Genomic DNA, 24445 nt, shown 5'->3' on the forward strand with positions numbered 1-24445 from the left:
TCGGGTAGAACACTCCACCTAGACATAGGAGACCTGACTTTTGAATCTTGCTTTGATGCTTTCCAGCAGCTGCACCATGGGCAGGTTACTTGACCACTCAGAGACTTCATTTCCTCATCTTTAAAATGGGCCTAATAATATTATACTACCCACCTGACAGAGCTATCGTGAAGTGCTATGCAAACTTTAAAATGTTTTATTAATGTGAACTGTTGTTTTAACTTAACAAAACCATTCCACTTAATTACAGAGATCATTGCCTAGTATAAAAGAAAAATTTTCTGATTTCTTATGAAACATGTTCCTAAATTTAATTTTAGAAGCTTGGAGGTGAAAAGAGTAGTATGTGAGGATTTTGAGAAAGCTCCAGTGGTTTACTCATGAATTGAGGTATACTTTATTTGACAAATATGGAGTCTTCCAAAGTCTTCTAAAGAGTAGAGATTACAATTATTCATATTCTATTTACCCATATTATTTTGGAGGTGAGACATCATTGCTTTTTTATTCTGACTCAGAAGTTAGCCTAGAATCGGTTAATTCCTTGATTCTATAGGAAAGTAATCATGTTTCACTCTTGGGTAATATATGTGTCTATGTCTGTCTGTATAGATAATGATTAGGTTGGACCAGCTGGTTACTGAGGTCTCTTCCACTCTGTGATTCTGAGGCTATAGCCTCTTAATCTTCCTCTCTGTAGATCTCTCTATCTCTGAGACTGAGACTGAGTCTCCCTTTCCCACCCAGGCTGTAAATGCAGCAGCCAGTCATAGGCTCAGTCCCAGTATGCCTGGAAGGTATGACCTCCTCTGGTTTTCTGACCTGAGTGGGCCCACCCCTCCTTAGGTAACCTCGTGGCCTTGTACTCCCAGAGGCTCACCGTGTTGGTTCTGGACTTTGCGCAGACACCCAGTCGATTGGCATTAGCCCTAATGCAGCCCAGCACTCCTGAGCTCAAGCGATCCACCAGGCTCAGCCTCGCTGGCCACAAGGTGCACCATAGGTATACACCACCAGACCTGGCTGTTTCCTTTTTTTTTCCAAAAAGAATGCTTGGTAACACAAATACATCTTTAATTTGTGGAACCTAAGGAAGCATATCAGAGTGAAGTAAAGAACATTGTGATATTGACGATAAGATGACTGGGGGCATGGGGCTGACTGGTTAGGCAGGTTCACCCTGCTTGGAGGTCTATTCCCAGGGTTCAGTTCCTTAAGTCTTGCGCTCCTTTCCTTCTGCATCTGAATCTGCAGCTTCTCTGAATGCAGCTGCTGCCATAAGTTTTATAAAGGTGGTGGTTCCTGTGTATAGATTGTTTTGTAAGTGGAACATTGTCCATGTTTGACTTAGAAGCTAAATGAAACTGAACTTGGGAAAACAGAGAGCAAACATAGTCTTTTATGTTAAGCTGTTCTTGAAAGGGCAAATGCCATATGCATTTCAGTGTGAAGTGAGTGTCAGATTGATGACCATAACAAAATCTAAAGGACTTTTAATTTATTCACTGCATCAGTGGTAGAAGCAGACAGAGAAACGCAATGAAGAGTTTGGAGTAGCAAATGACCTGTGTTCATATGTAGGCGTCCCAGCCCATTCCTTGAAATGTCTGCTGCTAATACGAATGCTTCCCAGAGTGGAACTCTGAAAAGAAATGCTTAAAGATAAAAGAAATTATGATATATTTTCCTGTTATAATTTATAATTGGTCAGGGTTACTTTAAGATTGTATGCTAGCCGTCAGCAGCTAGTGTTCAACCAGGGGTCTTTTATAGTCTGGTTTCTATGAAGTGAGATGAAAAATAGACTGTCGTTACTCTCTACAACCTTGTTTCTCCTAGAACATCACTGATCATGTCTCCTTTTTCCCTCCTGTACCCTCTCCTTCCCTAGGGACCCGTCTTTGCTGTTTCCTTTTCCAAAGGTGGTCAGCAGTTCACATCTGGAGGTGCTGATGCTCAGGTTTGTGAGCCCCCTCAACTCTCTGGGATCCTTTATCTAAAGGAAATTCTGACCTCAGCCGAGTTTGACGCTGCTGTCATACTATGCATTTTTGCTATTTGAGACAACTATTTGAGACATCTCAAATCTGAGATGGCCTCAAGGCACCTACTAGATGTGTCACCCTGGGCAAGTCACTTAACCTCTGTTTGCCTTAGTTGACTCATCTGTAAAATGGGGATTGTAATAGAACCTACCTCCCAGGGTTGCTGTCAGGATAAAATGAGATTATAGTTATAAAGCTTCGCATAGTACCTAGCACACAGTAGGTGCTTAATAAATGCTAGCTATTATTATTGTTATTATTATTACTACTTGAAGGTAGATTTGCCTGTTGGCAGTAGCCAAAAGCTATTCATAGCTGAATAAGATGGGTGATCAAGCTCAGTGATACCATTTGAGGTCAGAAATATGACAAATAATGGATCTCTTTCTTTTATTTATTTTTTAATCTTGATCATAAACTAGCCTTTGTAGCAATTCCTCTGAAATAGCATTTCCAAGTAGCGAGAAAGTACCAGATCTGGTGTCTAAAGGCTAGAGTTTGAGACCTGGTTCTCCTGCTTCCTTGTAGTGTGGCCGGGGGCCCTGCCCAAGGCTTTAGTTTTCTTCTCTGTATAGTGAGGAGTTGGACACAAAGGCCCCATTGGTGCTTCCCACCGGGACCCTTCTGTGATTCTGTGGTGTTCTGAGCATCAGCAACAGTGGCAGAATCAGTTCATTGTTTCCCGCCTTCTGTGCTCTGAGGAATGCCATGAGTTCAGATGTATAAGCTCTGCTCTGCTTGATACAGAAATCATGACTTTATGGAGTCACTCAAAAAACACCTTGTATTTGTATCGCTTCTCATAGTGTTCAAATTGGAGTCCAGCTGTCTAGTGGGAAGTCACCATAATGTACCAACATCTTATAAAACTAATTAGTCATTGGGATTCCTTTTAAAATCGATACATTTTTCATTTTTATCCTGAAAACATTAACTGTCTTTATTATTCACTTTTCTATAGATTTTATTGTGGAAGACAAATTTCGATGAAATGAATTATAAAGATCTTCTGAAAAAAAACATCAAAAGGTTACATTTTGATGCCCCACCTCATCTTCTTGATATCTACCCCAGAACCTCTCATCACCATGATAGAAAACCTGATTCAATTGAGGTTAGTATTCACTGCTTCCTGAGAAGGTTAAGGCCGTCAGACCTGAGCTCTCTCTTTCCCCAGTCTGTCCGTGTTGTCATCTGTCTCCTCCCTTCCTGTCTCAGAGGAAGAAGCATCCCTTCTCTGTTCTAATGACCTCGCCTCATCTGATCCTCAATCCCGTCCTCTCAGGTTCCTCTCAGTTCTTGGTTCAGCACATCTCCTGCCTCTCTGGTACATTCACTTTCTCCCTCTCTCTTGTACATTCACGTTCTCTCTCTGTCTCCTGGTGCCTTCTGACTTTTCATACCTTCTTTCCTTTCTTTGCTTCTGGATCTCTAAATACATGTATTTTTCCTCTTACACCACCTGCAGTGGGATTTCGAGTGGCCACAGAAATGCTCACTGAACCCATTGGCCGCCATCCTGTGTCACTCCTTTTCACTGCCAGGCCCATACCATGAGTCATCTAGACTTTTTTACTTCTCCATGTCACTTGTTTTCCACCTTGATCACTCTAGAAAACGGTCTTCTGAACCTCCTAGTTACCAAATCCATTGGCTTCTTCTGAAAATTCATTTTCATTGACCTCTCTGCGTTTGACATCACTTCATTCTTCTATAACTCTATCTTCCCTTGGTTCCATGACAAAATCCTTATGGTTCTTACAAGCGGTTTGCTCTAGCAATTCTCTAGGAGAGTTATTAGCTAGTAAGGCCAAGGATTGAGTATCTGACTTATGGTAAGTATGGAGAACAGGAAGAATTCATCTAGCAGAGAGTAACCACCTACTGTACCATATAAGCCACTGTGCGAGGAACTTAGGATACACAGTCAGAAACAGAGGAACAGGAACACGCTTAAGATGCAGGCTGGTCTCCCCCTCAGGAGAAAAAGCAGAGGGGCTTAATAAGGAATGCATTTCCCCACCTCTGCTCTAGAGTCTGTCCTCTCCAGATCCTTTCACTCATCTGTGTGTTTCTGACTCTCAGTAGCATGGACGAGTCTCTCTTACTAATTTTGTTCCTAGGGTACTTTGGTGAGTGAAAACGTCCGCATGCCTACCTCTGCTTAAGTGGCATTGTTAGTGCATTGTCATAATATGAGGCATTTGGCAGGATTACATGGAGTTTTTCTTTATATTAGGTGTTATTTTGGTTGCCTTGCTAGTTAAATGCCTCTTAGATTTGTTGTTTATATGAGTTTAAAGTGCGGTTTGGAAGACTTTTAGTACACTCAACACTTAGGCAGCATTTTTAAAATTTAACACTATAAATAAATCATTTTAATTTTTAAAAGTTAATAGCTAGTAATAACAGCTAGCATTTATATGGTACAAAAGGTTTACAGAGTGCTTTACAAATAGGAATTCATTGGTGACGCCTTGCTCGGAGAATGCGAAGGCAGCTTTTTACCGCCTAATGAAATGAAGAGAGGTCATCCACTGCTTTCCCAGGGCGTGGATCTAACACATGCCAGTGAACCTCTCAACACTGAAGATTCCAGATCCTTGGACAAAAATACTGGGGACTTTTGGGACCCAGAGGATATTAGCATCATTGCTGTCAACTGAGTGAAAGCCTCGGGGGTGTGCTATTATTAATCATTATCCCCATTTTACAGATGAGGGGACCATGCTCAGGATCATGCAACTAATAAGTGTCTAAGGCTGGACTCAATCCCAGGACTTTCTGACTCCATGTCCGGAGCACTGTCTACTGCTCCATCTAGTCAATAAGTCAGTAAACATTTATTAAGCACCTACTGTGTGCCAGGCCTAAACTTTGGAGATACAAAGAAAGGTAGAAGATTGCCCCTGCTCTCAAGGAGCTCACAGCCTCATAGGGGAGCCATGTCAGTAGCTACATTCAAACAAGCTATATGCAGGATAAAATGAAAATAATCTCTAGAATTAAGAGGGGTTGGGAAAGGATTCCTACAGAAGGTAGGATTTTAGCTTGGACTCATAGAAAGCCAGGAGGGGGAGATGAGGAAGGAGCATATTCCAGACATACAGGACAGCCAGGGAAAGCCCCAGGAGTCAGGAGGTGGAGTGTCTTGCTTGTGGAACAGCCAGGAGGCCAATGTCACTGGATCAAAGTTGGAGTATAAAGGAAAGGCAGGAGGGCCAATTAATGAAGGGCATTCAACACTAAATAGAGGCTTTGATATTTGATTACGGAGGTGATAGGGAGCCACTGGATTTATTGGGGATGGAGGAGAGGTGACAGGATGGCTTTAGGAAAACCACTTTGGTAGCTGAGTAGAGGATGGGATGGAATAGGGAGAGACTGAAAGCAGGAACCCCCCTCCCTCCCCCAGCTATTGCCAGGCCTTGAAGTGATGAGGGCCTGCGCCAGGGTGGTAGCAGTGTCAGAGGAGAGAAGAGGGAGTAATTGAGAAATGTTCTAAGGTTAAAAATGACAGGCCTTGGCAACACTGGATGTGGGGGTGAGGGGGTAAGGAGTCAAGGTGATACCTAAGTTGCAGGCCTGGGTGACTGGGAGGATGGCAGGGCCCTTGACAGTAATAGGATAGTTGGGAAGCAGGGAAGGTCCGATGAGGAAAAGTAATGAGTTCAGTTTGGGAAATGTTGAGTTTAAGATGTCTATAAGAGATCCAACTTGAGAGGTCTAATAAACAGTTGAAGATGCAAGACTGGAGGTTAGAGCCAGATAAGTAGATTTGAGAATCATCAGCATAGAGATGGTTATTGAATCCAGGAGAGCTGATGAGATCACCAAGGGAAGTCAGATAGAGGGGGAAGAAGAGGGCCCAGGACAGAGCCCTGAGGGACACTCATGGTTAGTGGGCATGACCTGGAGGAGAGCCCACAGAGGAGGCTCGGGTGAGTTAGAGAGAGGAGGGGGAGAACCAAGAGAGAGCAGTGTCATGAAGACCCAAAGAAAAGAGAGAATCAAGGCAACGGGCTGTCAGTGGCTTCAGAGAGGGCATGAGGGAGGAGGATTGGGAAGGCTCCATTGGATCTGGCAATTGAGAGATCAATGAGAACTTTGGAGAGAGCAGCTTCAGGTGAATTATGAGGCTAGAAGTCAAACTGTAGAGAGTTAAGAAGAGAGTGACAGGAAAGGAAGTAGAGGCACCTGTAGATGAGGAGTTGGGCCTCAACAGGCAGGAGAGATATGGGATGATAATGGGGCTTCTGAGGATGAGAGAGGTGGGCACGTTGGTAGGCAATAGGGAAACAGCCAGCAGAAGGATGGAGAGATTGAAGATAAGCGAGGGAGTGGGGATGGTGGAGGGGGCAATCTCCTGCGGAAGACAGGATGATAAATGGGGTCACTTGTGCATGGAGAGGGCTTGGCCTTGGCCAGGAGAAGGGCTGCTCTTCTTGTGACACCAGGAGATCCAGCTGCTTCCATTGCTTAAACTTCAGCAAATTGTCAAGAGCCCTGCGGAGAGCATCGTACTAACTGTGCATGAGTCTCTATTCCAAGCCATCCATTTTACAGATGGGAAAACTGAGGCCTGAGGTAGGAGGCCACGACTTGCCTGAGGTCATATGGTGACAGAGACTGAACTATAAAGGCTTCCTGACCCCCTCTAAGTGTGTGAGGAATGAAGAAAAGGGAGGGCCGGGACCACCCCAACCCTGGAGTTCAGGGGCTTCAGTGTTCTTCTGTTTCCCAGCCTGGCTGGTCATCCTGGCCTGTGATGCTTCAGCTGCACACCTTCCCTGGTTTCCTCCTGAGACAGCAGATCAATACCTCTCCTTAGTCTTGGGAGAACTAGAGGGTGAAGTCTGGCTGGTAGTAAGGAGCTTTTTGGAATCTTCTCCCACACCTCGAACAAGCTGTACCAGTTCCCTCCCCTTCCCCTGGCTTGTCATCCTAACATAGTCATTCATTCATTCTTCATTCATTCATTCATCATTCATTCATGCACCAAACATTTATGAAGTCCTTACTGTGTGCAAGGCACCACGTGTGCCAGGCTTTAAAAGTGCAAAGACAAAACCAAAAACTTTTGCTCTGAAGAAGTCCACTTAGATCCATAATATAAGGAGGAAGAGAGCCCTAACAACTAGGAGGATCAGGAAAGGCTTCATGGAGGAAGTGGCACCTGAGCTGAGCCTTAAAGGAAATAAAGGATCCTAAGAGCCAAGGGAGTGTGCTCCAGGGATGTGGGATAGCCCACTCAAAGGCATGGAGGTGGGAGATGGACTGGGAACAAGCAGGAAATAAGTTACTTTGGCTGCAGTTTAGAGTTCACCAGACAATGTAAAAGAGGCCTAGAAAGAGAGGATGGAGCCAGACTGTGAAGGCTTTCAGAAGTCACATTAAGCAGTTTGTGCTTTTTGTCTGAGAGGCCAAAAGGGAGCCATGGAAGATTCTTGAGCAGGGCAGTGACCTGGTCAGACCTCTGCTTGTGTAAAGAAATATTTTGTTGTATTATTTGGAAAACTTTATTTATTAATATTGTTTGAACCAAGCTTTATGTGGCTAGACATTGTCTAATGCCTAATAGCTAGGTTCAAACTATTAAGAAATAAGTTTTTTTCTGAGCAATAATAGAATATTTCCCTACAATATTTTAAAATTTCTTTACAATTATTAACACAATTTATATGTAAAATCCTTAATCCAATTTTGAGAACTGATTACTAAAATGTACTTAAGGCTTATATATCCCATTAGGCATATTTGGGAACTGATGAGAGAGAGAGAGAGAAAGAGAGAGAGAGAGAGAAAGAAGAGAGAGAGAGAGAGAGAAAGAGAGAGAGAGAGAGAGAAAGAAAGAGAGAGATTCTAGTTCTTAGAGAAAACCTTTTACATATATACATATATGTGTGTATGTGTTTGTATATGTGTACATACATATATACATATATATGTCCTAGCTCTTAGAGAAAACAATCTGATCTTGTTGATTTCTCAAAGTTTACATTCCATCAAAATTTTAGACTTGCATTTTTATCCTATCTACCTCCTTTTTTTGACAATATCTATTAACACCTTTACTTGTAACCCCCCCTCCTTCCTCACAACCAGCCAAACTTCATTACCTAGCTTTACTAAAACTAATGATAAATTGTGATCCTGCTGATTCAGGTAAAAAACTAAGAAAGGTCTCCAGCTGAAGCACGTCAGATCATGGGCCAGGATGACCCGGTCTGACTGAGAAACAGAAACTATCAGAAGACTCCAGCTCCCACAGTTGGGGTGGTCCAGGTCCTTGACGTTCTTTATCCCTCAGACACTTAAAGGACTCCCCTAACAACTCTGGACTAGGAGTGCTATGCCTTGCATTGACTAGGAACTCCTGCTGGTGTCCTGAGAAAACCGTCCACTCGATACCTCAGTTTACCTCTCCGTAAAAATCTGCCTGAGCCTGCGTCAGTGGATTTGGCAGCGTAGCTTAAAGGACGAGCACTTGGCATCACTGGCGTGTGAAAAGCTGCTGAAGCAAAAGGCATCTGAGCCTCCATCTGTCGGTTTCTTTCTTAAGCTCTTCTTAAAATAAAGTGAAGGTGTTAAGTTGGGGGGAAAAGAGCACCCCTTTTCTGCATGATGAGCATCTAAGTAAACGAGCGAAGTACCAAAGTGCTTCTCTGAATACAGATCGATTTGATTTTCAAATGACATTCATATAGATCTTTAAGGTTTGCAAAGCATTTTACATACATTATCTTATTTGCTCTTCACATCCCTGGGAGGTATGTTATTATCCCCACGTTACAGATGTGGAAACTGAGATTGAGGTTTGGTGACTTGCACAGGATCGCACAGCTACTAGGTGTCTGAAGGGGGTTTTGAACTCAGGTCTCCCTGACTCCAGGCATACACTGTTCCACCTAGCCTAATAAAAGGGAAAGGCCCTCATGTGAGTCAAACTAGAGATTGTTAGTTGGTTCATTTAAGGTTAGTTTGAATCTAGCTTGTGGTAGTTTTTGTTTCTTTTTTTATTATTATTTTTGCAAGGGGTTGGAGGGACAGAGAGGGGAGCATCGAATGACTTCAGATCCCTGCTTTCTGCCAGGGCTCCAGGTCAAACAGTTCTATAGCGAACTCTTGCAGCATGTTTGGGTAGAAAGTAAATTCTAGAGACTTGGACAGTATCAGGTTATGTTTATTACTTTGGAGAAATTTGAGACTTAGTGTGTTTTCCAAATCAGACCTTAATGACCGAATCGAATGGGTATAACGAATGAGGGATGCAGGGAAAAGGCAATTGTATATTATTGACTTATCTGATGAGCTTTCTGGCAGTAACCCGGGAATCTCTTAACACATTTAGCAGCTTATTTTCCGGCAGGATGGTTGATATTTTACTGTGTGTTTTCTTTGAGGCTCATTTGGAATTTACATAGTGATCTTAATCTTTCCATGGAAATCATTTGGCCTCTTTAAAAGCCCTCTCTCCCCTCCCCTCCTAACCCCACCCCACCCCCACCCTGTTTGCTAAGCACTGATGTTTCTTTGGTTCAGGGATATTGAGTCCCAGCCAAACCCCATCACCACCTGATTGGAGAATGAAGTGCCTCATTTCTTAATGGGCGGAGGTAGCAGCCACAGGACTGCTTCGTAAACAGCAGAAAGGAGACAACCTGAGCAGATGTATGAAGTGTAAAAGTTCAGGTTCAGGCACTAGCCGTGGGTAACATTTCCCGGTTGTGAGACTAACTCAGATATACTGAAATAAAAATGGGCAGGTTTCAGAGTAACTTACTGGATGGACAACTCTTGACCTAGGCCACCTTGCTTCCTAAAATGAAATAAAAACAACTTTCATTGGGTGGTAAGAAGTCCTAGAGGAAAAGAAGCAGATTCTAAGGATCTTGTACATGCTAGTTAAGAAGCCCCATCAGCTGGCTTTCACTGTGCCCTCCCTGGTGCTGGACATGGGTATTAGAATTCAAGCATGCTTGTGTGAGATGGTGAGCGGAAGGCCCCCAGAACAGTCTTCCTTCCTCCATAGCTGTTCATGAGGAAGGGACAGCCGAAGGAGCAAGGCTCCTGGGAAGGGACCTCGGAGGCCATGCAGTCCAACCCTTCATTTTACAAATGAGACACAGGGAAGGGAAGGGGCTTTCCCAGGGTCACCCAGGTTGTCAGTGGTAGAATGTGGACCTGGTTCTCTGACTTCAGAACCAGGGCTTTTCCCACTCGACCAGGCTAGAGGTGAAGCCCAGTGTTAAATTGGGTATGTTCTAGAGGAGAGCACCTCTTGCAGAAGCCAGTATTCTAGATGGCTTTAGAGAAAGATTCAAAATCATTAAGAAAAATGCATTCATAAAATGTTTTTTTCAGTGCTTTGGGGATTTGCAATCTCCATGCTAGATCTATTAAGTCTGTATTGTTCTCCCAGGAAATTAACAAGGCCCATAGCTCAGTAACTGTGTGATGCTGCTTTATGGGTGTCTTGGAAAGGGCTTTTAGCAGATCCCTACAAGGGATCAGTTTATTTTCTAAAGTAAGGAATTTGGGTGTTCATTGCCAGCTCTTTGGAGCAGGGGTGGGGAGCCTTCAGCCTCGAGGCCACATGTGGCCTTCTAGGTTTTCAGGTGTGGCCTTTCATCTGAGTCCAAGTTTTACAGAACAAATCCTCTTATTAAGGGGATTTGTTCTGTGAAGTTTGGATTCAGTCAAAGATTTTTGCCATTGATCATACAGGTAATTTTTACTTTTAGCTTAGGGTCCTGCTCTGGTACCTGCTTTGATTCTCCAGTGATTATAAAATCCTAAGTGGTACTAACTGAATTTCTTTTGTACTTAGTTATAGGACTGAATAATGTGAATTATTAGCGTTTCTAGAGATTAGCTGGAAATGTTGCTTTTGTTTGCTCTCTTGGAAAAGGACAATGAAATTATTGGGGTTTTTTCCCCCAAATCCAGAGATTGAAACTTGTATTGGCCTGTGCGGTAATAGCTCTAATGAAGCCAACTCTATGAAATGTCAGTTAATTTGTTGTGTTTAGAATGCAGATGTTTTTCAAAGCAGCCTCTGAGATGTTAGATACTTGTGAGTTCAGGTGACTGACTTCAGTTGTCCTTACGTAATCTGATTCTGTCTCCATGGGTGCACAACGCCTGGTGTACGCTAGATGGCAGCAGATAAAAGAAAATAAAGCATCTGCTCTGCTCTCTGAACTTGGAGAAGAAGACTGGCCTCCTTTCACTTCAGCTCCTTTCTGTCCCTGGAATGAACTTGGGACTTATTCAAAGCTGCTTGGCAGGAAGGAGCCGGGGTTTGCATTCACCTCGGCGGAGTCACGAAGGAACATATTTCCTCGATGGCAGAATTGCAGCGAGGTTGGAGCCGTCCCCCTCGTTCCTGCCCCTACATCTGTAGGTCCAGTCATCCACAAGTCAGAACCGGTCTGGACTGGTCAGGGCAGGGTTATGATGAATAACAATGATTTATCACTGGGGCAAGAGTACCAGGGAGAGGGGAAATGCACCAACTCCTCCACGTTTGGGGCTGGACTTATAGAAATGTTCTTACTGCTTATAGAGTCATGGTTACGGTTACCTAGCAACTAAAGCGTCTCAAAAATGAACCTATTTTTAATTCACCGTGCATTTATTAAGATTGTAATAAGTACAGGGCACACATTTTGATGGATCTGTGAACTCATCAATGTGTAAGGACGCTGGCCCATCCATACACTCTTATCCTGTGTGACTGGTCCATATCCTCCCTCCCATAAATTCTTCCCTAAGGGGCCACCCAATGTGCTGGAGGCCCTCTGCATCTCTTGATGTTTTGTGAACACCAGTAGGGTACCAAGGCTATCCGTCATTTTATCCCTGGTTCATTATGTGACTAGTCCAGTTCTGTGGTGTAGAGGGGAGCACTGAACTTGTTGACCTCTAAGGTCCATTCCAACCCTAGATAGACCTATGACCCTGTGACCCCTAAATCCAAAGCATTTTCCACCTTACCTGTCATCTAGTTTTATTAGAGGCCAATGATATCAGTAACGTGTGAGTTATCTTCCTAAGAGTGATCAGGTACTGCTGTGCCCATGCGGCACCAAGCTGAAAATGCCATCCATCTGGAGGCTCGTCTTCTCCTCTGAATCAATTTATACTGTACAGCCAGATGACAGGGATACGGAGCCCCTTTTAGCCTCTATCCACATTGACTGTCCTGGCAGTGCTTCCAGCTCAGCTCCTCAACTTCAACCCAGCACAAAAAGTAGGGTCTTAATGATAAAGATGAAAAAACAGGAAAAGGCATGTCAGCAGAGAGGAAAAAATGGGAAATGCCTCCTCTGCCCCACCTCTCCCCCCAACTTTCTGCCCTGGAAAGTGGTCATAGGATCCCAGATGTCCAGCAGGAAGGGACCTTGGAAGCCCCTCATTCTACAGATGAGGAAACATGCCAGAGAAGTGACTGGTCTAAGGTCACAAGTTCAAAGTAGTAGAGCCAGGACATGGAATGTGGCTCCAACCCTAATGCCTGTGCCCTCGCCCCTCAGGATATCAACAGTGCACAATTTAAAGTTCTAGTGTTGATTTAAAAAAAAAATAAATGCCTACTCAAATACCCAAATCTGAAAACTTCTGACAAATATTTTTCATGAGGTGACAACCTGAACGTCATACATTTTAAAATGTAGTACCTTCTTCCAGAAAACACTAACATTAAGCTTTTTTTACATACAGATTAATCCCAAGCTTGAAGTGGTAAATTTACAGACTTCTGACCCTCTTGTTGTGGATATTCTGTCTTCCGAATCTTCGAATACAACGGTAAGTTTGCTATCAAACGTACGTGAAAACCCTGATTTAAAAGAAATAAATGAATTTCTGTTTTATGAAGGCTAATAGCAGGTGAGACTCATCATCTCACATTTTAGAAGAGGAGAAATTTTGTATTAGGAAAGCTTATTTTAATGACCACCAGAGGGAGGTATATTCACGAAATGTGGTGCTGAAGGCCCAACTCTCTTCACCCTGAAGCTCCTCTAGTCCTTGGTCTCATCATTGTTGGCCCTATTAAGGTACCACTGGGGTGGCTGACTAACAGCTGCCATCTAACAGATGGCTTGCTTTGTGAGTCACCTTCTGTCCAGGCTTCCAGCCTCACTTCTGGGCCCCCCTTTCTTCCATGGCCGCAGGTCCATGTCATAAACTTCGTTACACTCCCTGGCTGACTATGCCCAATCAGGACTCCCCATACTTGCTATTTAACTCAGAAACCTCTGATACTAGGACCCCGAATGTTCCATTTCCTCCTGGATGATGGCTTATTTGTTTGTTCTGTAAATCTCATGGTTTTTAGACCCATTTAATCCTCACAGGACAAAAAAAAAAAAAAAAACAAAAAACAACCTTGCTTAGATCACTGAGGCTCCTAAGTCTTTGCTAGTGCAAAGCAGGCCCCGATTGATTGGTGTCAGCTTTGATCAGTCACCTATAAGGTAATGCCTCTTTTAAAATACTGAATGTTCTCACTAAGTTATTAATTCCTGTCAGCAACAGAAGTATAGACATTGCCGTATGAACAGTGATTGCTAGGTGACTTCTGGAGTCAGAAAGATCTGAGCCCAAATCCGGCCTCAGACACTTACCAGATGTGTGACCCTAGGCAAGTCACTTAACCTCTGCCTCCATTTCCCCTGCTGTAAAATGGAGATAACAAGAGCACCTGCCTCAGATGAGATAGTATTTGTAGAGGGCTTAGCACAGTTCCCTGGCACATAATGGGTACTGAATAAATGTTTACTCCCTTCTCTACTCTCCTGCAGTGATCATCTAGACACTCACACATAATAGGTACTTACTAAATGTTTATTCCCTTCTCTGTTCTCCTGCAGTGATCATCTAGACACTCATTAAGGCTGTTGTCAGTGGGAAGAATGTAGTATGAAACAGGTCGGTTAGCCAAACGGGGCTTCTAAAGTGGTGCTGCAAGGGAGCTTAGTTCACATAGTCCTGAAGGGGTTCCGTTGGAAGACCATCTTGATGCCACTGCCCAGCTAGACCTCCATAAGGGAGTCTCTCTTAGGCAGGCAGTCATATTGAGGGGCACCTAGAGAGATGATTCCCAGAGTCCGGAATCTCAGGACAACAAGGGTTCTGGAGGTGGCCCTGTGGTCTGAACTCACACGGCAGGAAGGGTGAGCATTGCATAGGTGTGTTCGTTAGCTCACTTTGATAAAGAGAAGCATGGTTTATATTAATTACTTTTCTTCACCAACCCTTTGGAGGAGGAGGTGCAGGCATTTGTTGCTGTTGTTTGTCCTTCATTCTCGAAGAGGACCGTGACATCAGGAAGGTGATGCCATGACTTGCATATGAATTGGAGTTAAGTGAGGGAGGGCTGCGCAAAGTCACCAGCCTCCTCCTTCCTCCAGAGCCATCTGGGTCTAGTGGCCAGATATCCATCAGGACAAGTAGAGGTAGCCCCACAGTCATTTGAAAGATGAAAAAATAGGGACTCCGAGAGGGCAAGAGACTTGCCCAGAGACACACAGCCTGGGCTCAGATTTTGTGCCATCACAATAATGCTCATTAATAGCATGAATTAGATGGGGAGCTCCTTGGGGGCAGGGACTGTCTTTTGCCTTTCTTTGCATCCCCAGCGCTTAGCACATTACCTGGCACATAGTAAGTGCATAATCAGTGTTTACTGACTGACCGACTGAGTTGGTAATTTGTGATATTTAAAAGAGAGGAGACATGTCAGCATCTCAGAGCAATTCTGTCCTTACTATTAGTTCTAATGAGGTATCTCTCCCCTATCCCCTATACAGCATTTTTTAGTGGCACATGGGTGCAGGTAGGAGTCATAATCAGTTTTCCCCCCATTAAAGGGGTCTTTAGGTATAAAAAAGAAACCAATGTAAGATTCCCCTGGCCTAGAGGATGCGCAGACAACCCAAGGCCCCTGGTCCAGAAGCTGAGCTGCGCTGCTTTGAGACAGGCGTTTTCAATAGTCAAGTATATTAGTGGCACCCAGCAGCCCAAGGGGCAGATGTCCTTTATTGCCTACATGGGACAGAGAGATGGGTTTGCTGGTGGCAATGAAGCAGCTCAGTCCCCCAGAAGTGTGTAAGCCCCTTTTATGCCTATCTTTGTATCCTCAGTGCCTTGTGTATCAGAGGGACACAGACAGACAGACAGACAGAGCATTGATTAATCACCCGGCTATGTGCAAGGCCACTATACTAAGTACTGATACATGTAAAAGCAAGCCAGACAGTCCCTGCCCTCAAGAAATGTAGATTCCAACCAAAGAAGGCAGCACATGGAGCAGTGGGAATGTAGTCGTTGGAGGAAGCAGCCTGGTGGTCTGGTTCTTGGCTCCACAAAGGATCACCCACCAGAGCCAGGGGATCTAGCAGTGTAGTCCCTTTAAAAATGCTTGTTGAATTAAAATGATTACTTAACTAAGCTGGATTGGGTAATAGCAGATTTCTCTCTAGGAGATGTCATAAAAATATGCCCTCTACTGATAATAGCCTTTTATGACAACAAAATATTGTATAGACATCATCTCCTCTGATCCTCAGAACAACTCGGTGAGGCAGGTAGCAACTCGAGGATCATCATTCCCATTTTCACAGAGTTTAAGTGACTTGCCTAAATTTACACATTAAGTAAGTGACCAAGCAGGGACTTCCACATAGACTTTCTTTTCCCTACGCTACCAGATTGCTCCTCATAGGTCAGAGTCCAGATGGCCTGGACCTGTGCTTCCCAGGGCAAAGTTACAAATGTGCTGCTCAGTGAAAAACGCTGAAAATCACTCGTGTGGGGGTGGGGGTGGGGGGAGTGAAATAATTGGTAGGAAGGTAGGAACTGTGCTAAGCCCTCTACAAATACTATCTCATCTGGATCAAATTGTTTGGTCAATATGAAGTCCAAAAAAAGTTGGCTATAAATTGGTCTTAGATTGAGCCTAGATCATACATTCATAATTAAGACTTATATGGGTAAATTATGTACTGCAATCTTATAAATAGCTATTTGCCCTTTGGAAACGAGTAAAGAATGCTGATTTCGTTTATTTTATGACTTACTCTCTCCCTGGAGGTATGGAGCCTCATTTAAAAATAATTTTGGTCCCTGTAAAGTTTCAGTATTTGTTTTCTGAGCTGCTTTGCTTTAAACATTCAGGATGTACATGAATTCTTTAAGTAGATCATGGGACAATCGGTTTGAAAAATGAAATGAAATTACTTGAAACTAGTAAGCCATCTATTACTCTCTGTTAATCAGTACTTTTAAATTTATCTTCATTTTCTTAAAGGGCAGCTTTCCCTTCTCCCTTCTTCCAACAAACCATTTCCCCCCATAATCGTAAAGGGAAGTTATGTCTTGGCATAAGGCACGTTTGAGTTAAATCCTTTTTAGTGTTAAGTTTGCATGTGACTGTAACCTAATTATACAGGGAAATGTAGAAGGTCAAAAAGAGCAGCGTTTATATGGCTTTTTGTAGACGAAAGGGTTTCCTGAGAAATATCATCAGAGTAGGATTTTTAAAAGGATTTACTGTCAAATCTTAATGGGTTAGACTTCTTTGTAGGATAAGATCATGTCTGTCTCTTCTTTGTTACAGTGGTTAAGAAATAGTTTTCCTGAATTTCCTCTTTGATCACCTGATTCGATGTTATTTCCGGGCTGGTCTCAGACTATACTACAATTGACTGCAATTTTTCTCTCCTTAAGTATACCCATGTGTCATTTTAAAAAGAAAGTGGAAATACAGCGCTTGGTATCTCTGTAGATCTCAGAGAAGACTCATAAAGTCAGCCACTAAAGTGATTTCCCTAAACTGTAGCTCTGACCACGTCTTCCTCCTCTTCAGTAAACTCCAGGATAAAACAAAAAGCCCCTCCCAGTGTGGCGGGGAATGAAGTCTCATTGTGCTTACGCTCTAGGCTCCAGCCATACCACACCAGGCTCCTTGCTGTTCTCACACACAGGACCCCATCCATCTCCTGTGCCTTGGCCCCCACTTTCCCCCATGTCTGGAATGCACATACTCCTTATCTCTGCCTCTTACAATCCCTTTTTTTTTTCCTTTATAACTAAGCTCAGTAGCCTTTCTCTGTTCCCCCATCTGCTGGTGCCTTCCCCTCCTCCTGTGGCAATGTTTTAAATATACTTATATAGGGATATGTTCCCCACCTTCTTTAGAATGTCAGCTCCTTGAGGACAGCTGTTCTTATTTTGAATTTTGTATTCCTAGCCCCTCACATAGTGCTTGGCTCATAGGATAAAGGGTTGGGTTTTTTTCATTTTGGTCTGTTTTTTTTTTAATAAGGACTAAACATGGGAATGTTTAGTCTAGAGAGAAGGCTTAAGAGGAATTTGATTTGTTTTTGAGTCATTTTTCACTCATTTCTGACTCTTTATGACCCCATTTGGGGTTTTCTTGGCAAAGATACTGGAGTGGTTCGCCATTTCTTTTCCCTAGCTCATTTAACAGATGAGGAAACTGAGGCAAACAGGTTAAGTGACTTACCCAGGGTCACATAAGTGAAATGTCTAAGTCTTCCTGATTCTAGGTTTGGCACTCTATGCACTATGGCGCCACCTAGCCACCCTCAGGAATTTGAGCTTACTATTTTAGGGGCTTAATAAATAAAATACTGATGCCAGATTACCTTTTATCAGCCAGACCTGGAAGGACTTCAGATAGTATCCAGTCCAACTCATCTCTGAAGTAGGGGAGAGGGGCAATGTGCTAGCATGAAAAGATTTAGAGAATTAGAAAATTAGATGGATTTAGAATCAGAGGACCCAAGTTCAAATCCTGCCCTTGTCTCTTACTAGCTGTGCAAGAAGAACATAAGCAATTCTAATAACTTCCTTCGTTATCAGTTTCCTGAACTGTCAATTGAATGCATTGGACTAAAAAAAGCCTTGGTTTCCTTCCAACTCCAAATCCATGATCCTCTGAACTAGGGCTGCCAAGATCAAAAGGAAAAGAACCCCCCAAAGTTGTCCTGGAAGCCAGCTGCTGATTTCTGTGTGGCAGGACCAGCCCAGCTGCTCAGATACCAGCTGGTTGGCAGAACTGTCTCCAGCGGTCTCTACAAGCAGTTGGTCATCTAGCCTCTGCCTGAAGGCTCCCAAGGGTTATGCGCTCCCCCCACATGAGTGGTAATCCATCCCTGGGTAACTCAAACACTTTCAAAAGGAAGATTATTTAAATTTCTTTTATACTGATTTAATTTTTAAAATTTTAAATAATGAATTTTTCATTCTAATCTCAGCAAGACAGGATACCTTGTCATTATTCACTGAGGATGTGATAGTTTCTGGATCAAAAGAGAACATTCTCTTACTTGGCCACCTTGGTCACCCGATCTATCTCTATTAGACTTTTTCTTGCAGGGGTCACATCAAAACTGTCCTGTGTGCATTAAAACCTTGTTCTTTGGATGATCTTGAGACTAAGATTACAAATGCAATCTCTTCAGTCACAGTCATCAACAAAGTCCAAAAATCAACAGACTATGGTTACGTTGAATTTTAATGATCAGTATCTTAAAAAACTATATAATCTTTTAAATGTATTTCTGGTACATTTGTAGCATTTATACTTCTGAAGTTATCAAAGCTTAAGCTGCACTAAAACTTCTGGGACACGCTGTATTCCAGAAGTGTTCAGTCCTGGGTAATGTGTACTGAGCCAGTAACCTCCATCACTCTGGACTCAATGTTTCTATTATTAATGTAAATAATAATCATGAAATTTCGGGTCCAGACAAAAGAAATTTCACACATTAGCTTTCTGCCTACCATGTCCCAGTGTTGCCTCATTAGATTGTAAGCTCCTTGAGGGCCGGGACTGTCTTTTGCCTCTTTTTGTATTTCCAGCACATAGCACAGTGTCTGGCACATAGTCGTTCTTAATAAGTATTTATTGGTTGATCAATTGTTGCTCAGAAACCAGGACAAGCATGGCACCCACGAGTCAGTCAGAAGATAGTATTAGAGTACCTAGCCACTCTTGATGAACTCAGGTCGCTGGGACCAGATGAATTTCATGGCTGGAGAGTGGAAGAACTGGTGGGTGTGATTGCTGTGCCACCATCAGGGAGATTCAAAAGAACATGTTAGGGGAAGAAGTCCCAAAGGCCCGGAGAAGGACACACACAGGTCCTGATTTTGAAAACAGAAAGAGAATCATCGGCAAATGTTGAACCAGGGAGCTGGATTTGGATTGCTGAGAGAATTCCAGAGTAGATCCTTAAAGAGATGGTCAGTAACATCTAGAAAAGGAAGCAGTGATTCCAAAGATCTAGCATGGCTTCCTCAAGAACAGGTCATGCCAGTTTAAACTTCTTTCTTTCTCTTTCTTTTTTTCTTTCTTTCTTTTCTTTTTCTTTCTCTTCTTTCTCTTCCTTCCTTCCTTCTTTCCTTCCTTTCTCTTTTTTTGATGGGGTTATTAGATGAGTGGGTCCAGCTAGATTTCAGCAAAGCATTTAATGAAATGTCTCACACCGTTCCTGTGGAAAAGATGGAGAAATGTGGACTACAGGGTGACCCAATTAGATGGATTCAAGGCTAGTTGAATGGTTGGATTCCAGGCAGTCATTACTTGGTCAATGGCAGCTTGATGTTGTCACAGTCTCCAGTGGAGTGCCCTGGGGATCCACGCTTGGCCCTGTGCTATATAACATTTGTTTTTATCAGTGATTCAAATACAGGCACAGATGGCCCAAAGCCAGGAGGGGTAGTTGACATACTACAAGACAGTCAGGATCCACAAAGATCTTGACAGTGTAGAGCATGAGGATGAATCAAGTCAGATGGAATCGAGGAGAAATGGCAAGTCTTACCCTGGAGTTCAGACAATCACAACGTGTCTTACCTGTTCCCTTTGGCCCCAGAAGGCAGAACCAGGAGCAGTGGGTGGATATTGCAGAGGTAAATTTAATAGTGTTTGAGGAAGAAATTCCTTAGTGGGGGGAGGGGGGGAGGTCTTCTTTGGCACAGGTTGGACTGAATGGCTTCTGAGGTCCTTTCCACTTCAGACCTGTGCTTCTCTTTGGAACAGACTGGTTTATTTACTTCTTTACTTTGAATCCCACCAGAAACACCAGGTGCTTCTCATACCAAGTCTAGCCATATCTTCCCCATCCAGTTGCCTTTTTTTAAAAATCCAAGTTAAGGTTAGAATGTAAAACTTGTATTAATTGCTTTTAAATCTCATCTCATTAAATCCAGCCCATTATTTCTATCTGTAAGGATCTGTTTTGATCCTAATTCCATCATCCCTCTGTTCATGATCCATCCTTTCTCATTTTTTGACATCTGCAAATTGTGTAAGCATGCCATCTCAGCCTTTATGCAAGTCATTTATAAAAACATTGAACTGAAGAGGAATGAAGACCAGACCCTTGACCTTAGTTAGGGAAATTGATAATCAAGAACGTAGACACAAAAAAGGGACTAATTACTCATCTGATTGTAATTTTGTTAACCTTACTTTTTATGAAGTTACTCTCAAGAGTGAGAAAATGAGATAAACAGCTATCCAACTTTGAAATGCTTTCTTTCCCAAATTCCTGAATCTCTATCCTGATGCTATACCCAGGGAATGAAGTACTGATGACCAATACTCATTTAAAGTTCAGCGTCATGTATTTAAAATGTCCTAGTCTTCATTTGTTTGGTCCCATGGGTATGACATCATATAATCAAAGATAGGCTGTGGCATTTAACATACCGCTAACATGGTTTGTGTAACATGTGGCATCTTTCATTAAAACAAAAACCACTGTGGCAAATTTTGGTTTGATTAATGCCACTGTTCTACCTTAATTATGAAAATATTTTCTTTTTTATCTTGAACATTAACATGATTTAAAAATCCCCAGGAGTCATAAATGATGCAACTTACTAATTTTCCTTTGTAGGCCAAGCAAATTGCCAAATCCTCATTTATTAACAAGCTTCCCAGTATTTGTCTTATTACTAAGAAAAATTAAATTCATGATTTTGATGGCAATGGAGAACTGTACATGTTGAAACTTTGGGTATTCTTTTTGGAGAACTATATTATATAGTATGCAACACTGTGTCTCTGCATATATCTTATTGCAAGTTAAAATGATTATTTCAGAAGAAATTATTATTTTAAACTGATTAGATACTTTCAGTTTTGACTTTAAAATCTTGGATCTCAAATCAGTTTTGTCAATTATCGATCAGATATTTGAATGCCTGCTAACATGTCATCAGCGTCTTCAGGGAGTTTTGTTTGAAATAAATGTGTGAAAAGTTTAATAATGGTTCTTTATAACAGTATAAGAGATGGCAAAGCAGTGACCTTTCAGCCAATAACTGACAAATTAATGGTATAAGCCCTAAGTGTTTTGGATTGAGAGAAAGGAAAAAAATCTCTGTATCCCAGAGTGGATTAGAAGGCTTCATGGGTAAAAGATTTGAGCTGGTCTAGAATGAATGGGGAGTTGGGTAAAAGGATCAAAGGAAGGAGGGCACGGGGAAGGTTGCAGGTAGAGAAGTCAGCCCATAATGTCACTACACTGATAAATACTGGAGACAAGCCACCATAGAAAGAAAAATTCAGCAGCCTAGATTGTACCAGCGTCTGATCTCTTTCCTAAGCTAAGCTAGTACCCAGTGTGTCCAGACCTACAAGGAAACCAGGGAGCATGTGCTGAAGCAGTTCTTTGGGAGCCCTTGCTAGCATTCTAACAAGAGTGTAGGGTGTAGCGCAGCTTGGTTCATTTCTTTCTGGCCAATATACTACTTAAATCATGACTGCAAGCAGCATTTGGCCCCGTGGGGAATCTCAAAGAAAGCAAATAGAGGATTTGTTCTCTTCTTTGAGAATGCAAAAGACATTGCAGATATCTTCCCAGATTCCAAAAACTCGTTGCTTTCCCCCGTTCTTGGAAAAGCCGTTTAAAACCATTCTCTTCACCGCTGGCAATGGTTTAGATTTTCATCTATCAGCAACATGCTGATGGTTTCATTTTTAGAAAGGTTTGCCTTTGCCCCATTGTTGGGAAGAGAAGACTCCTAGCTTCTGGGGAGGTTTTCCTAGGCTATCCAATAGCTGAAAAATACAAATTTATTGACAAAATAGATGTGTAGACAAAGCAAACTTAGAAATACAAAGAGAATATTTCAGTGGCTGTTGTGGCTGTTGTGGCAACAGGATATCCTGGTTACTAGACAACATTGCATAACTAGTCCTGAGCTATTCCAATTCTCAATGCTTATGTAAGCAGAGATTTGGAAAGGCTTACTTGAAAGAACATAGTGTATACAAACTTAAATGTCCCAAAATTAAAATTTATAACCTTGAAAATAAAAATAAAATGGTATTTATTGTCCCCAGATGCCCCCAGCTTCCTTTTCTCACGCATTAAATTCAATGAGAACCATTGTTCACATCCCCAGCAATTTTCATAGGGTTGTGATGTTTCCCCTGCATTTGAGATACAGAAAAGATTCAGAATTTGGGTTGTGTTGGGTTACGTTTTTGTTGAAATCGCCACAAGCGGAACAAGATATTTTATAAGTTGCCCTTTGGTTATGTGGCTAATGAAGGCAGTGGGGAGAGTACTGAACTCAGAGTCTCAGGATCTGAGTTTGAATCCCTGCCCTGCCTTTCTCTACTTGTGTGACCACCTCTCAGGACCTCAGTTTTCTTTGGGATTGAACCCTGGAACCTCAGTGGTCTCTGATCTAGGTCTCTAGGTCTGTGATGTATAAAGGATGAGAGCGGGGCTGTACGTTGGCATTCACTTAGCTTTCAAAAGCCACTTGACAGTCTTTTATTTTTATTATATATTACATATTAATATATTATGTTACATTATTTTTACTTTTATTATTACTTTGCTATTCTGTTATTGATTTAATTATTTATTTATTTATTACTTAATTTACATTATGTTATTGTTACTTTGGCTAAGAAGAATATATAGTTTTCTCTTAAACAACCTCCCTGTGAAGTATTTGAAAGAAACTAAACATAGAGAAAACACTGGGTCTCAGAGCAATCAAGCTGGAAGGGGCCTTAGAGGGCCCAGCTCCTTCATGTTATAGCTGAAGCCACCACAGTCCTGGTCATAACAGATTGAGATGTGGGAGACACCTTAGAGGTCATCTACACACCACTCTGCTCTTAAAGTTGAGGGAACTGAGGCAGAGTCATCAGGTGACTTGCCCAGGGGCATACAGGTCGTAAGCAGCAGAGCCGGGCCTCAGGTCCAGGGCTCCTTCCTTCACATTGCCCTGGACTGTGGTAATATCCGTCCACAAGAGCAGTTTGGTAGCAGCAGAAGGCAAGAGGTGTATCAGAGGAATTTTTTGAGGAGTTGATGAAGTGGAAGCAGTTCATAGAGGCTTACAGTGAACAAAATGAAAAAAAAAAGGCTAGATTAAGTGAATGGCCTGTGGTAACATAATGTGTTAGTGACAGAAGTGGGGTGGAAGCCTTTGACTGCTTCCGGTCCAATATCTTTCCACTACCCTGTGACTCCTATCATTAGAATAAAAATCGCTAGTCTTGATGTCAAATGTTAATTAATTTAAATCAATAAAAACAAAATGGACTATCAGAATCAAATTAGGATTATTCATATTGGTTTGAAATAGTGTTTTTTATTTCTCACTTCTAAAGTGGGGTTTAAATTTTAAAAAGCACAGGCTTAAAAAATGGCTTACAATTCAAGTTTTATTCATGCTTTTTGTTCTTATATCATGGTGGGATGTAAACCCACCCTTGCCCCAAAGAGTGTTCTGCCTTGTGACAAAGGAAAAGATGCCATGTGTATGTGACATTCATTCTGCACCTACAATTCCCTACTATCTCTCTACCAAAAGGAGGAAGGTGTGTTTCATCATCTGTTTTCTGGGACAAAGATTTGTCATTACAGTTTCTACAGGTTTGGTTTTCTTTTTGAATTCTTTTTGCATTACTGTGGTCATTGTGTATATTTTCCTGCTTCTACTTACTTCATTCTGCATCAATTCGTATAAGTCTTCCCATGGCTCTCTGAATTCTTATACTCCTTGTTTCTTATAGCACGTTCCATTATATTCACATACCACAGTTTGTTTAATCATTCTCTAGTCAGTGGGCATCTGTTTAGTAGTAGAGTGTTGGACTTACAGTCAGGAAGTCCTGAGTTTGAATCCGGCTTCAGAGACTTATTAGCTGTGTGATCTTGGGAATGTCACTTAATTGCTGTTAGCCTCAGTTTCCTCATCTATAAAATGAACTGTTTTTGTTGTTCAATTGTGTCTGACTCTTCATGATCCCATTTGGGGTTTCCTTGGCAAAAATCCTGGAGTGGCTTGCCATTTCCTTCTCCAGCTTATTTTACAGATGAGGAAAC

General features: G+C 42.3%; 1 protein-coding gene across 1 annotated transcript in view; it reads left to right on the forward strand.

Annotated features, from left to right (window-relative positions):
- The window catches only part of POC1B (POC1 centriolar protein B), a 106825-nt gene that overhangs the window by 48137 nt on the left and 34243 nt on the right, over positions 1–24445 (forward strand). The window contains exons 8-10 of the mRNA XM_036759859.1: positions 1892–1960; positions 3007–3159; positions 12771–12857. Of these exons, the coding sequence (XP_036615754.1) occupies positions 1892–1960; positions 3007–3159; positions 12771–12857 (309 nt within the window). The remainder of the gene's footprint in view (positions 1–1891; positions 1961–3006; positions 3160–12770; positions 12858–24445) is intronic.

This window comes from Trichosurus vulpecula, chromosome 5 (assembly GCF_011100635.1).
Source record: "Trichosurus vulpecula isolate mTriVul1 chromosome 5, mTriVul1.pri, whole genome shotgun sequence".
Taxonomy (NCBI): domain Eukaryota; kingdom Metazoa; phylum Chordata; class Mammalia; order Diprotodontia; family Phalangeridae; genus Trichosurus; species Trichosurus vulpecula.